Source organism: Pristiophorus japonicus, chromosome 5 (genome assembly GCF_044704955.1).
Source record: "Pristiophorus japonicus isolate sPriJap1 chromosome 5, sPriJap1.hap1, whole genome shotgun sequence".
NCBI lineage: Eukaryota > Metazoa > Chordata > Chondrichthyes > Pristiophoridae > Pristiophorus > Pristiophorus japonicus.
In genome coordinates this window covers 161,388,630-161,404,931 of record NC_091981.1, presented here as the reverse complement: position 1 = coordinate 161,404,931, position 16,302 = coordinate 161,388,630, and the positions used below count along the sequence as shown (strand labels likewise).

General features: G+C 45.1%; 1 protein-coding gene across 1 annotated transcript in view; it reads right to left on the bottom strand.

Annotated features, from left to right (window-relative positions):
• Window positions 1-16,302, bottom strand: part of LOC139264118 (uncharacterized) — a 416,942-nt gene that overhangs the window by 69,622 nt on the left and 331,018 nt on the right. The window contains exon 10 of the mRNA XM_070880210.1: window positions 13,227-13,348. Within this exon, the coding sequence (XP_070736311.1) occupies window positions 13,227-13,348 (122 nt within the window). The remainder of the gene's footprint in view (window positions 1-13,226; window positions 13,349-16,302) is intronic.

Here is a 16,302-nt window from a genome sequence, read left to right as displayed (position 1 = left end):
CTAGACAGTGCCTCGGTGATCTGGTCCCACATCCTTTTTTTTGGTAGACATCTATGCCCCTGTGGGTGGAGGGCCTTTCTTGCAGTGTTTTCCCTTGCACAAAGTTGGAGTGCTGGATGTTAGACCCTGGCTTCTCCTTGTGTTAGTGCTGAAGCAATTTTAGATGCAGAAGGCAATTCAGCTTTAAAAGCTGAAGACTCCCATTTGGGAATTATTTTTAATGTTAATTTTTGTCAGAAGGCAGTTGAGCTGTAAAGGCTAAAAACTGCATATTTTTAAAAGAATTTTGTTTCATTTTAGAAACATAGAAACATAGAAACATAGAAAATAGGTGCAGGAGTAGGCCATTCAATGAGTTCATGGCTGAACATGCAACTTCAGTACCCCATTCCTGCTTTCTCACCATACCCCTTGATTCCCCTAGTAGTAAGGACTTCATCAAACTCCTTTTTGAATATATTTAGTGAATTGGCCTCAACAACTTTCTGTGGTAGAGAATTCCACAGGTTCACCACTCTCTGGGTGAAGAAATTCCTCCTCATCTCGGTCCTAAATGGCTTACCCCTTATCCTTAGACTGTGTCCCCTGGTTCTGGACTTCCCCAACATTGGGAACATTCTTCCTGCATCTAACCTGTCTAACCCCGTCAGAATTTTAAACGTTTCTATGAGGTCCCCTCTCATTCTTCTGAACTCGTGAATACAAGCCCAGTTGATCCAGTCTTTCTTGATAGGTCAGTCCCGCCATCCCGGGAATCAGTCTGGTGAACCTTCGCTGCACTCCCTCAATAGCAAGAATGTCCTTCCTTAGGTTAGGAGACCAAAACTGTACACAATACTCCAGGTGTGGCCTCACCAAGGCCCTGTACAATTGTAGCAACACCTCCCTGCCCCTGTACTCAACTCCCCTCGCTATGAAGGCCAACATGCCATTTGCTTTCTTAACCGCCTGCTGTACCTGCATGCCAACCTTCAATGACTGATGTACCATGACACCCAGGTCTCTTTGCACCTCCCCTTTTCCTAATCTGTCACCATTCAGATAATAGTCTGTCTCTCTGTTTTTACCACCAAAGTGGATAACCTCACATTTATCCACATTATACTTCATCTGCCATGCATTTGCCCACTCACCTAACCTATCCAAGTCGCTCTGCAGCCTCATAGCATCCTCCTCGCAGCTCACACTGCCACCCAACTTAGTGTCATCCGCAAATTTGGAGATACTACATTTAATCCCCTCGTCTAAATCATTAATGTACAGTGTAAACAGCTGGGGCCCCAGCACAGAACCTTGCGGTACCCCACTAGTCACTGCCTGCCATTCTGAAAAGTCCCCATTTACTCCTACTCTTTGCTTCCTGTCTGACAACCAGTTCTCAATCCATGTCAGCACACTACCCCCAATCCCATGTGCTTTAACTTTGCACATTAATCTCTTGTGTGCGACCTTGTCGAAAGCCTTCTGAAAGTCCAAATATACCACATCAACTGGTTCTCCCTTGTCCACTCTATTGGAAACATCCTCAAAAAATTCCAGAAGATTTGTCAAGCATGATTTCCCTTTCACAAATCCATGCTGACTTGGACCTATCATAATACCTCTTTCCAAATGCACTGCTATGACATCCTTAATAATTGATTCCATCATTTTACCCACTACCGATGTCAGGCTGACCGGTCTATAATTCCCTGTTTTCTCTCTCCCTCCTTTTTTAAAAAGTGGGGTTACATTGGCTACCCTCCACTCCATAGGAACTGATCCAGAGTCAATGGAATGTTGGAAAATGACTGTCAATGCATCCACTATTTCCAAGGCCACCTCCTTAAGTACTCTGGGATGCAGTCCATCAGGCCCTGGGGATTTATCGGCCTTTTACAAAACATTTCCCCTTTTAAGGGACCGTACTGCTTTGCAAAATGACAGCCTTGCTTTAAGAGAAGCTGTTGTTGCTGCAAGGACATTATGGCCACACTACAATGGGCCTCCTGCTGGGACTACCATCCCGAAAACAACCTTGCTTGGTAAGTTTCGCGCTGGGCTAATGTTAATTAGCAACTAGCACCAATAGCCCAGTGCTGCCAGTGGCATTAATTTTGGCAGCTGTTAACTCGGCCCACGGTGGAACTGGCAGGTTTTTAGTGCTCTCCAATCTTTAGCCCAAGGAATATCTAGAATACTTTTTATGAAGCATTTATTTAATTGGTCAGCTCTGTGAAGATCCAAAAGTTAAATCTTGTGTAATTATTGTGAACTGTAGAACTAAAATCTATTGTATCTGTTATGTATGCAAACCTCACCTATGTGTAAGACTTGCCACTAGGGGGCACACTGGTGGGAGACCTGTAGGTCACCTGTGCACCCTGGAGCAAGCAGGTATAAAAGGCAGTCCACCATGCTGCTGCCTCACTTTGGAGTTATATTAAAGAGACCAAGGGCACAATGGTTTGAGCTTACAACACAGTCTCGTGGAGTTATTCTGAACTTAACAACTGGCGACGAGTTACAGATCACGAACTTTCACGCGGAAATTGCTGCCATTGATATTCTTGAGAGATTTGTTGAGGGTGACGATTGGGAAGCCTTCGTTGAGCGTCTTGACCAGTACTTCGTGGCCAAGGAGCTGGACAAGGCTGAGACGGCGCTCAAGCGCAGGGTGATTCTCCTCACCGTATGTGGGTCTTCGATATATGGCCTCCTCAAAAATCTGCTAGCACCAGACAAACCAACGGACAAGACTTACACAGAGCTGTGTACACTGGCTCGGGAACACCTCCAGCCGAGGGAGAGCATCTTAATGGTCATGTATCACTTTTACACGCACCATCGCTCCGAGGGCCAGAACGTGGCGAGCTATGTCGCTGATCTAAGACGCCTTGAGGGACAGTGCAAATTTGCAGGATCTTTGGAGGAAATGTTCCAGGACTTTTTTGTGTTTGGAATCGGCCAAAAGGTCATTCTTCGCAAACTGTTGTCTGCCGAATCCTTAGATCTGAGCAAGGCCATCATGATAGCCCAGGCTTTCATATCCGCGAGCAACAACACGAAACAGGTATCTTCACAGCACTGAAGCTTACCGGCAAGTACTGTGCATAAAATAATGCCTTCAGCAGGCAGAACTGTACATGGTAGGGCCCACACAACTGCAGAGGCCAGGCCTAGTGTGACTCAGAGGCCGTTGTGGAGCGCGAATGCGAATCCATTAACACCATGCTGGTGCTGCGGAGGCAGTCATAGAGCCCATCAATGTCGATTCAAGCACTATGTGTGCAAGGACACCTCCAGCGAATGTGCAAGCGACCTCTGACTCACCACGTGGCAGAGTCAACAGAGAACGACCGATCCAGCACGGATCATGCTGAACGAGCAGGAGAGGCAACTCAACCTGAGGATGAAGAGGAAGTGTATGGTGTACACAGCTTCACCACCAAAAGCCGTCTGATAATGTTAAAAGTTAAACTTAACGGCATTCCAGTCTCCATGGAATTGGACACGGGGGCGAGTCAATCAATCATGAGCCAGAAGGCTTTTGAGAAACTGTGGGGCAACAAGGCACAGAGGCCAAAACTGAGCCCGATTCACGCAACGCTGCGCACTTACACCAAAGAACTCATACCTGTTATCAGCAGTGCGGCAGTGAAAGTATCGTATGATGGAATGGTGCATGATTTACCACTATGGATTGTACCAGGCGATGGTCCAAAGCTGTTCAGCAGAAGCTGGCTAGGAAAGATCCGATGGAACTGGGGTGACATCAAAGCACTGTCTTCAGTGGATGACGTCCCATGCGTCCAGGTGCTAAACAAATTCCTGGCGTTATTCGAGCCAGGCTTCGGCAACTTCACAGGCGCCAAGGTGCAGATCAATCTTGTTCCTGGGGCACAGCCCGTTCATCACAAGGCTCGAGCAGTCCCATATATAATGCGAGAGAAAGTTGAGATCGAGCTGGACAGACTTCAATGAGAGGGAATCATATCGCTAGTCGAGTTTAATGAGTGGGCCAGTCCAATTGTGCCGGTGCTAAAGAGCGATGGGACGGTCAGAATCTGCGGGGACTACAAGGTAACGATCAACCGAGTCTTGTTACAGGACCAGTACCCACTACCCAAAACGGAGGACTTATTCGCAATGCTAGCAGGGGGAAAGTCGTTCACTAAGCTAGACCTAACCTCTGCTTACATGACACAGGAGCTGGCTGAACCGTCAAAGAAACTGACGTGCATCAACACGCACAAAGGACTGTTCATATACCACAGATGCCCCTTTGGGATTTGCTCGGCTGTGGCCATCTTCCAGAAGAACATGGAGAGTCTGCTGAAATCGGTTCCATGCACCGTGGTGTTCCAAGACGACATCTTGATCACCGGTCGCAACACCACCGAACACTTCCACAACCTGGAAGAGGTTCTAAAGTGACTGGACAGAGTGGAACTCAGGCTGAAACGCTCCAAGTGTGTTTTCCTGGTGCCAGAGGTCGAATTTCTGGGGAGAAAAATTGCGGCAGATGGCATCAGACCCACGGACTCCAAGATTGAGGCCATCAAGAATGTACCCAGACCACAGAATGTGACGGAGCTGCGTTCGTTCCTGGGACTCCTCAACTATTTTGGTAACTTTCTACCGGGGTTGAGCACTTTGCTGGAACCCTTGCATTTATTGCTACGCAAGGATGACAACTGGGTTTGGGGTAAATCTCAAGAGACAGCCTTTAATAAGGCCAGAGACCTGCTATGCTCCAACAAGTTACTCATTGTATGACCCATGTAAACTTTTAGTACTAACTTGTTGTCGTACGGGGTCGGTTGTGTTACAGCAAGCAAATGCATCAGGCAAACTGCAACCGGTTGCATTTGCGTCCAGAAGTTTATCCAAGGCTGAAAGAGCCTACAGTATGGTTGAGAAAGAAGCATTGGCATGTGTATACGGGGTTAAGAAAATGCACCAATATCTATTTGGTTTCCGGTTCGAGCTCGAAACTGATCACAAACCGCTTACGACACTGCTCTCAGAAAGAAAAGGTATCAACACCAATGCTTCATCCCGCATCCAAAGATGGGCACTTACATTGTCTACATATGACTATGTAATCCGCCACAGACCAGGCACTGAGAACTGCTCTGACGCCCTCTGTCGGCTAGCATTGCCCACCACCGGGGTGAAAATGGCTTCTTGTAATGGATGCTTTTGAGAGCGAGGGGTCACACGTCACAGCTCGCCAGATCAGGACCTGGACTAACCAAGACCCTGTGCTATCACTAGTAAAAAGCTGCATCCTCAATGGGAGCTGGTCGGTGGTTCCGGGGGAAATGCAAGAAGAAATTAAGCCATTTCACTGACATAAGGATGAATTCTCCATCAAATCGGATTGTCTCCTATGGGGGAATCGTGTGGTTTTACCAAAAAAAGGTAGGAAAACGTTTATACGCGACGTACACAGTACTCACCCAGGAATAGTCATGATGAAGGCTATCGCCAGGTCGCACGTTTGGTGGCCCAGCATTGACTCCGAATTGGAGTCATGCGTACACCAATGTAACACTTGCTCATAGTTGAGCAATGCACCCTGGGAGGCCCCACTGAGCCTGTGGTCGTGGCCCTCCAAACCGTGGTCCAGGATCCACGTAGACTTTGCTGGCGCTTTTTGGGTAAGATGTTTCTAGTAGCAGTGAACGCTTAGTCTAAATGGATTGAAAGGATAATAATATCATGTACGTCCACTGCCACCATTGAAAGCCTCAGGGCCATGTTCGCCACCCATGGTTTGCCCGACGTCCTTGTTAGTGACAATGGACCATGTTTCACCAGCTCGGAATTCAACGAGTTCATGACCCGCAATGGCATTAAGCATGTCAGGTCTGCCCCATTTAAGCCCGCATCCAATGGTCAAACGGAACGGGCAGTCCAAACCATCAAGCAGAGCTTGAAATGCGTAACGGACGGCTCCCTGCAGACCCGGTTATCTCTGGTCCTGTTCAGCTACCAGACGCGCCCCCACTCACTCACTGGGGTTCTCCCTGCAGAATTGTTAATGAAGAGAGCACTCAAAACCAGGCTCTTTTTAGTCCACCCGGATCTCAATGATCACGTAGAAACCCGGCGGCACCGGCAAAACATGTACCACGATCACGCAGCTGTATCGTGTGACATTGAGATTAATGATCCGGTGTGCTTGTTCTAAATTACGGTGACAGTCCCAAATGAATTGCTGGCTCTGTCTTAGCCAAGGAGGGGAATAGAGTGTTTGTTGTTAAATTGTTGAATGGGGAGACGTGCAGAAAATCAGACCAAACTGCGATTCACTGACAACCAAGAACAGTTTGAAGAAGACCTTACCATCAATGATCCACCAACATACACCCAACCAGCAATCGACCTCGCTGTCAACCACGAGGATGAACCCACCATGCCCGATCAGACCAGTCGCGCTGCCGGCAGCAATGATCCGACCAACTCACCCATGCCAGGACTTCAACTCAGGCGATTGACCCGGGAACGCAGAGCGCCAGATCGCCTCAACTTGTAAATAACTTGTACATAGGGGGGGAAGTGATGTTATGTATACAAACCTCACCTATGTGTAAGACTTGCCACTAGGGGGCACACCTGTGGAGACCCATGGGTCACCTGTGCACCCTGGAGCAAGCAGGTACAAAAGGCAGTCCACCATGCTGCTGCCTCACTTTGGAGTTATATTAAAGAGACCAAGGTCACAATGGTTTGAGCCTACAACACAGTCTCATGGACTATTCTGAACTTAATAGTATCAAGAGACATTAATGATTAGATCTTAGCCCAGCTCACGTCTTTGCTGAAATGTTTAATTGTTCATTATGATTTGGTACCAATGTGGGAGTTTAACAATCAGCCTTTGACCGCTGCAACGTCATTGCTGTACCAAAATAAAACAAAACTAGCTAATCAATTGCATAACATTTCTCCAGCTGCTCCAAGTTCTCTTATTATTATTTATAATACTAAGTATTGGAGATTAACAAGAAAGATTGTGACTAATTTTAAACTTCAGCAGAGGCAGTAAAACTGGTAGCAGATGCAGTAGACACCCCAATTTTCCTCGGATGGAGTGTATAACGAGTGGCTGATCCGTTATCGCCAATTTCATGCCCCCGTGAAAGTTGAAAATTACTCATGTTATGTGGGAACATATCATTATCATAAATGTAATGTTCCCTTTAAGCTGCATGGCCATGCAGCCGTGCATCATTCCAGGGATCCCGTGCAGCCGGCTTTTCAATGCAAAAACCATGCGTTATTTTGAATGGGCCGTGCAGCCCGTTAAAGGGGCCACGGGGCGCTAAAGAAATTCCAGGGACCATTGCATAAATGACATGCTTATTTTTAAAATACTTAAAAGATTAACCTAATTTTGAAACCATTTTTCTTTGTAATTTTTACGACAGGCAACCCAAATTGTTTATTTTGTCATTGTCTACATCATGCTCAGGTCTCGGGCACTGAAGATCTACACTCTTTTGGGCGAAACAGGGCCGTAATGCGGGTGCATCTCGATTTTGAGGTTTGAATTTTGAGGTGGGACCAGTTTCCAAAGACTTTATGCCCACTTTAATTCTTATGAAATTTCCAGTCCAGGTGAGAAGGGCCATTTACTCTGCCCATCTCTTCGCCAGTACATGCAATTAAATGAGATAGAACACTATTCCCATTAGTGCAATTTGCATAGGACATAGCAACAGAGGAACATAGGAAGAGGAGTGGGCCATTCAGCCCCTCGAGCCTGTTCTGCCATGGCTGATCTATATCCTTTCTCCATTTACCTGCCACAGCTTCATATCCCTTAATATCCTTGGCTGGCAAAAATCTATTGATCTAAGATTTAACATTTTTAATTGAGCTAGCATCCATTGCTTTTGTCCTAGATTCCCCCACCAGCAGAAAAAAAAAATTTAACCCTCGAAGCCCTGATAGCATTCTGGTGAATCTGAGCTGCACTCCTTCCGAGGCCAAAATATCCTTTCTAAGGTGTGCTGCCCAGAACTGTACACAGTATTCCAGATTAAAGAGGGGAAATGTTGTCATGAATAGATCTGCCTCCATTTAAAAGTGCTTATTGCCCGACAACTGTTGTCCATATCTCAGGTTTGCCTGCATATTTTAGATTTTATTTTGCTTTGAGGAGTTACTGAGCTGCACTTCAAAATGTGAGAGTGAGGGACACTCTGGTCACCAGCATATTTCCAACTCCAACCCATAATAAAGGACACCATGGAGCAGCATGGCATTCCCCTGCTCGCAATCTTGATGACGAAAAACAGTAAAGAGCAATGGAGATTGAGGAAGCATCAAAAGAGGATGGGACCAATGTTCCTCCTAAGCTGCGCGGCTATGCAGCGATTGGGAGATCCTGCGCAGGCCGCTCACTAGCTGTAACGCTGGAAAGGATACGGTGCAGCTAATTTAAAGGGACTGCGCACCTAAAATAAAAATTAGAGGGAACATTGGACAACCTGCTATTACCCGCCCCTGCCCCCCCGCCCCTGCCACAATGAGTTTATGGGCCTCACAAATCTTATGAGGGACTGAGTGCGGAGCTGTACCTTTGCTGACTTTAACAGAATAATACTGAAAATGCAAGACCAGCAAGCTCAGAGCCACCAAAAGTGACCCGACATAGATTAACAAAACAAATTAAAAGTAAAATAAAGTGGAAAAAAGATCTCTAAAAATCCTGCAGGTAGGAAGGGGAAGGGCCTCACTGGGATAAATATAAGATCATGAAATAACAAGTTAAAAGCTGCTGCACTCTACTGCAGTACTGAGGGAGTGCTGCACTGTTGCAGATGCCCTCTTTCGGATCAGCCCTGTCTGCCGTCTCAAGTGGACGTAAAAGATCCTATGGCACTATTTCAAAGGAGAACAGGAAAGTCCTGACCAATATTTATCCCTCAACCAACATCACTAAAAACAGATTATCTGGTCATTATCTCATTGCTGTTTGTGGCTATAACAAAGCAATAACAAGCTATAAAGTGCTTTGGGACATCATGAGGCTGTGAAAGATAGAAACATAGAAAATAGGTGCAGGAGTAGGCCATTCAGCCCTTCAAGCCTGCACCACCATTCAATAAGATCATGGTTGATCATTCCTCAGTACCCCTTTCCTACTTTCTCTCCATACCCCTTGATCCCTTTAGCCATAAGAGCCATATCTAACTCCCTCTTGAATATACCCAATGAACTGGCATCAACAACTCTCTGCGGTAGGGAATTCCACAGGTTAACAACTCTCTGAGTGAAGAAGTTTCTTCTCATCTCTGTCCTAAATGGCCTACCCCTTATCCCATGACTGTGTGCCCTGGTTCTGGACGTCCCCACCATCGGGAACATTCTTCCCGCATCTAACCTGTCCAGTTCCGTCAAAATCTTGTATGTTTCTATGAGATCCCCTCTCATCCTTCTAAACTCCAGTGTATAAAGGCCCAGTTGATCCAGTCTCTCCTCATATGTCAGTCCTGCCATCCCAGGAATCAGTCTGGTGAACCTTCGCTGCACTCCCTCAATAGCAAGAACAACCTTCCTCAGATTAGGAGACCAAACCTGAAGACAATATTCCAGGTGAGGCCTCACCAAGGCCCTGTACGACTGCAGTAAAACCTCCCTGCTCCAATACTCAAATCCCCGAGCTATGAAGGCCAACATACCATTTGCCTTCTTCACCGCCTGCTTTTCCTGCATGCCAACTTTCAGTGAAAGATGAACCATGACACCCAGGTCTCGTTGCACCTCCCCTTTCCTAATCTGCCGCCATTCAGATAATATTCTGCCTTCGTGTTTTTGCCCCCAAAGTGGATAACCTCACATTTATCCACATTATACTGCATCTGCCATGCATTGGCCCACTCACCTAACCTGTCCAAGTCACCCTGCAGCCTCTTAGCATCCTCCACACAGCTCACACCGCCCCCCTAGCCTAGTGTCATCTGCAAACTTGGAGATATCACACTCAATTCCTTCATCTAAATCATTGATATATATTGTAAATAGCTGGGGTCCCAGCACTGAGTCATGCAGCACCCCACTAGTCGCTGCCTGCCATTCTGAAAAGGACCCGTTTATCCCAGCTCTCTGCTTCCTGTCTGCCAACCAGTTCTCTATCAATGTCAGTACATTACCCCCAATACCATGTGCTTTGATTTTGCACACCAATCTCTTGTGTGGGACCTTGTCAAAAGCCTTTTGAAATTCCAAATAAACCACATCCACTGATTCTCCCTTGTCCTCTCCACTAGTTGCATCCTCAAAAAATTCCAGAAGATTTGTTAAGTATGATTTCCCTTTCATAAATCCATTTTGAGTTGGACCGATCCTGTCCAACTCAAAATGCGCTACTATTTCATCTTTAATAGTTGATTCCAACATTTTTCCCACTACCGATGTCAGGCTAATCAGTCTATAATTACCCGTTTTCTCTCTCCCTCCTTTTTTAAACAGTGGTGTTACATTAGCTACCCTCCAGTTCACAGGAACTGATCCAGAGTCGATAGACTGTTGGAAAATGATCACCAATGCATCCACTATTTCTAGGGACACTTCCTTAAGTACTCTGGGATGCAGACTATCAGGCCCCGGGGATTTATCGGCCTTCAATCCCATTGATTTCCCTAACATAATTTCTTGCTTTATAAGAATAACCTTCAGTTCCTCCTTCTCACTAGACCCTCAGTCCCCTAGTATTTCCGGAAGGTTATTTGTGTCTTCCTTTGTGAAAACAGAACCAAAGTACTTGTTTAACTGGTCCGCCATTTCTTTGTTCCCCATTATAAATTCACCTGAATCTGACTGCAAGGGACCTATCTTTGTTTTCACTAATCTTTTTCTCTTCACATATCTATAGAAGCTTTTGCAGTCAGTTTTTATGTTCCTAGCAAGCTTCCTCTCATACTCTATTTCCCCCTCCTAATTAAACCCTTTGTCCTCCTTTGCTGTATTACAAAATTCTCCCAGTCCTCAGGGTTGCTGCTTTTTCTGGCCAATTTATATGCCTCTTCCTTGGATTTAATGCCATCCTTAATTTCCCTTGTTAGCCACGGTTGAGCCACCTTCACCATTTTATTTTTACTCCAGACAAGGATGTACAATTGATGAAGTTCATCCATGTGATCTTTAAATGTTTGCCATTGCCTATCCACCGTCAACCCTTTAAGTTGCAATATAAATGCAAGATTTATTTTTCAGCAAGCTGGCTAGAGAAAACAGAGCAGGGGTTAAGGGTAGTTATTCAGATGGGCAAAAGGTGGGAAGTGGTATTCCACAAGGATCAGTGCTGAGACTACCGTTGTTCACCATTTACATAAACGATTTAGACTCGGAATCAGAAGTGCAATTTCAAAATTTGCAGAGAACACCAAATTTGAGGGAATAGTTAAACTGAGGAAGACTGCAGAAAAATAAAATACATTAATAAACTTGCAGAATGAGTGTGTAATGGCAAATGAAATTCAACATAGATAGATCTGAGGTGGTGCATTGTGGTAGGAGGAAGGAGGCTATATACGCCTTGGAAAAGTAAGAGTCTAAATGTGGTGGATGAGCAAAAGGATCCAGGGGCACAGGTACACAAATCACTAAAAGTAAGCCACACAGATTAATACAAATGCAAACAAGCATGAGGTTAATTTCTCAAGGGATAGAATTGAAAAGCAGAGAAATTGTGTTACAACTTTAACAAACCTTGGTTAGATTACACTAGAGGCCTGAACTTGGTGGCCTTACCGCCCACTGCCGCCAAGATTTTTGGGCGGTCTCCCCTCGGTGCGATTTTCATGAAGGTCTCCCGCCGCCAGGAGGGGAGTACCGCTAGGAACCGCCCACTGACGGCCGCTGGTGCGCAAGTCGCGTAAGTGACCTCCCGCCCGCCGAGCTGCCAGTTTGGTGCGGGTGGGAGTTGGCAGCAGCAGGGGGAAGGACCACTGCGTGAAGGCAGGTCTAACCTCAACGGTAAGTAAGAAGACCTGCAAAAAAAGGTTAGTGAACTTCTTTTAATTATTTTTTTTCCAGCAACTTATGTCTATGGGGTCACAGATGTTTTTTTTTGGTGAAAAATTTTATTCTTATGCGCTCCCCCATCCCTGGGCCCGACTCAGTCTTCGGTGACACTTTGGTGAGGATCGCATTTGCCGCCGAGATTGGGAGTTCCCGCCCACTGCCGCCCAGATTCATGGCGTAAGCCGTTATTTTGCCACCGGGCGGTACTGCCATATCATTTAGAGGAATCTTCCTGGCAAAGTACCGTCAAGTCTCTCGGCAGTCCTTTGGGCGAGCCTTGGCTTTCACCAAGTTCGGGCCCTTGGAGTACTGTGTGCAGTTCTGGTCGTCATATTTTAATAAGCATTGACGAGGCTGCAAAAACATTTTATAAGGATGATACCAGAACTGAGAGGTTATACCTATCAGGAAAGGTTGGACAGGCTAGGGGTCTTTTCTATAGGAAAAAAAAGACTGAGGGTGAACTAATAGAGGACTTTAAGGTTATGAAAGGGCTTGATAGGGTAGATGTAGAGTTGACATTTCCACTTGTGGGAGCGACCAAAACTAAGGGCCATAAATATAAGATAGCCACTAATAAATCTAATAGGGATTTCAGGAGAAACTTCTTTACCCAGAGAGTGGTTAGAATGTGGAACTCGCTACCACAAGGAGTAGTTCAGGTGAATAGCATAGATGCATTTAATGGGAAGCTAGATAAATACATGAGGGAGAAAGGAATAGAAGGTTATATTGATAGGATTAGATGAAGTAGGGTGAGAGGAGGCTGTGGAGCATAAACACCGGCATGAACCAGTTGGGCCAGATGGCCTGTTTTGTGCTGTACATTCTATGTAATTGTTTCTTGAAAAGGATGATCAGAGAAGTAAAGAGAGACCTAGAAAAAAGCATAGCTGCAGAGGTAAATCACAACAGTTAAAATGTATATCAATACTACAATAGAGAAAAGACTATCATCTAACACGTTGTTTTCTATTTGCCAATCCCACATGCTGTTGTCCCCAAAGACCAGAGTTAAATTTTTCGTATTCCCCATAGTTTTTTTGGAGGAAACTCCAATACATAGATTCATACAAGAAATAGAGAACTGAAATGAACCAACATAGAACTATAGAATATTACAGCAGAGAAATAAGTCATTTGGCCCATACCTAGGTCTGTCACATATCTCCACAGTTAAATATAAATGCTGTAATATTCTTTACCTTCTTGGTGGATGATGGTACAACAAATTTAATAGGTTGATGCTTCTTGTTGTAATTTATGTTAAATGTGCCACCAGTGAAGAGTTGTAGTAGTTTAAAGGGGTACAGTGATGAACTGTAGCCTAGAAAACAAGAAATATAAATATTATGTCAAAATATGTAGAAATTGAACTGCAGTTTTTTCGAGCCAGAATAAATAATTCAAATGTTGCCTTCAAGATTTGCTAACAATTTACTGTATTTACAATAGTGTTTCTGTTCATGATTTGATTTCCCTGACTTGGCTAGATTTACCTAGCAGTATATGAGGGGAGTCATGTATGAGTCATGTGATTGATAACAAACTTCTGTATTCTTTTAGTCCAAATGCTAATCTGTGATCAGTTTGTTTATCATAATTACTCAGCTTAACATTGATCACTTTTGCAGGAATCATTTTGATCCTTGTATTTGACAGTTTGGTCTTATAGCATGATTTCATCATTGTCCTCACAGGGATCCAAAAGACATGTTTTGAATATATAAGTAATCAAATAGGGGTCATTTTAAACTTTATGGAAAATTATTGTCAAATACAAACTTCCCTTTCACCCACATTTTAGATCTAGGATTAATTGCATTTTCTATAATACCCATTTAAGCCCGCATCCAACGGTCAAGCGGAACGGGCAGTCCAAACTATCAAGCAGAGCTTGAAACGTGTGACGGACGGTTCCCTGCAGACCCGGTTATCTCGGATTCTGCTCAGCTACCGCACGTGACCCCACTCGCTTACCGGGGTTCCCGTGGCAGAATTGTTAATGAAGAGAGCACTCAAAACCAGACTCTCCTTAGTCCACCGGGATCTCAATGATCATTTAGAAACCCAACGACACTGGCTTGACATGTACCCAGATCGCGCGGTTGTAGCGCGTGACATTGAGGTTAATGACCCTGTATTTGTTCTTAATTATGGTCATGGCCCAAATGGGTTGCTGGCACTGTTTTAGCCAAGGAGGGGAATAGAGTGTTTGTTGTCAAACTTCTGAATGGACAAACGTGCAGAAAGCATTTGGATCAGACCAATCTGTGATTCACTGACAACCAAGAACCGTTTGAAGAGGACATTACCATCATTGATCCACCAACACACACCCAACCAGCAATCGACCTCGCTGTCAATCACGAGGATGAACACATCATGCCCGACAGTCCGATCAGACCAGCCGTGCTGCAGTGCAGCAATGATCCGATCAACTCACCCATACCAGGACTTCAACTCAGGCGATCAACCCGGGAACGAAGAGCCCCTGATCGCCTCAACTTGTAAATAACTTGCATCTAAAACTTTGGGGGGGGGGGGGGGAGTGATGTTATGTATGTAAACTTTGTAATAGTGTAAGACATGCCACCAGGGGGCGTACCTGCTGGAGACCCAAGGGTCACCTGCACACCTTGTGCAAGCAAGTATAAAAGGTTGTCTGCCATCCTACTTCTTCACTCTGGAGTTACATTAAAGAGACCAAGGTCACAACAGTTTGAGCTTACAGCATACAGTCTTGTGGAGTTATTCTGAACATAACAATGATGATGATGATGATGTTGTTTTAGTGTCTTCTACCGTGAAGACCGATACAAAATATTTGTTCAACGTCTCTGCCATTTCCCTGTTCCCCATTATTAATTCCACAGTTTCATCATCTAGGGGACCAACATTTATTTTAGCCACTCTTTTCCTTTTTAAGAAAGGAGGGAGCGAGAAAACGGGTATTTATAGACCGGTTAGCCTGACATCAGTAGTGGGGAAAATGTTGGAATCAATTATTAAAGATGAAATAGCAGCACATTTGGAAAGCAGTGATGGGATCGGTCCAAATCAGCATGGATTTATGAAAGGGAAATCCTGCTTGACAAATCTTCTAGAATTTTTTGAGGATGTAATAGAGTGGACAAGGGAGAACCAGTGGATTGTTGTGTATTTGGACTTTCAAAAGGCTTTTGACAAGGACCCACACAAAAGATTGGTGTGCAAAATTAAAGCACATGATATTGGGGGTAATGTATTGACGTGGATAGAGAACTGGTTGGCAGACAGGAAGCAGAGAGTTGGGATAAACGGGTCCTTTTCAGAATGGCAGGCAGTGACTAGTGGAGTGCCGCAGGGCTCAGTGCTGGGACCCCAGCTATTTACAATATACATTAATGATTTGGATGAGGGAATTGAGTGTAATATCTCCAAGTTTTCAGATGACACTAAGCTGGGAGGCGGTGTGAGCTGTGAGGAGGACGCTAAAAGGCTGCAGGGTGACTTGGACAGGTTAGATGAGTGGGAAAACGCATGGCAGATGAAGTATAATGTGGATAAATGTGAGGTTATCCACTTTGGGGGCAAAACATAAAGGCAGTATATTATCTGAATGGCGGCAGATTAAGAATAGGGGAGGTGCAACGAGACCTGGGTATCATGGTGCATCAGTCATTGAAAGGTGACATGCAGGTACAGCAGGCGGTGAAGAAGGCAAATGGTATGTTGGCCTTCATAGCCAGGGGAATTGAATTTAGGAGCAAGGAGGTTTTACTGCAGTTGTTTAGGGCCTTAGTGAGGCCTCACCTGGAATATTGTATTCAGTTTTGGTCTCCTAATCTGAGGAAGGACGTTCTTGCTATTGAGGGAGTGCAGCGAAGGTTCACCAGACTGATTCCCGGGATGGCAGGACTGACATATGAGGAGAGACTGGATCGACTGGGCCTGCATTCACTGGAGTTTAGAAGGATGAGGGGGGATCTCATAGAAACATAAAGAATTCTGACGGGACTGGACAGGTTAGATGCAGGAAGAACGTTCCCAATGTTGGGGAAGTCCAGAACCAGGGGTCATAGTCTAAGGATAAGGGGTAAGCCATTTAGGACCGAGATGAGGAGAAACATCTTCACTCAGAGAGTTGTTAACCTGTGGAATTCCCTACCGCAGAGAGTTGTTGATGCCAGTTCATTGGATATATTCAAGAGGGAGTTAGATTTGGCTAAAGGGATCAAGGGATATGGAGAGAAAGCAGGAAAGGGGTACTGAGGGAATGATCAGCCATGATCTTATTGA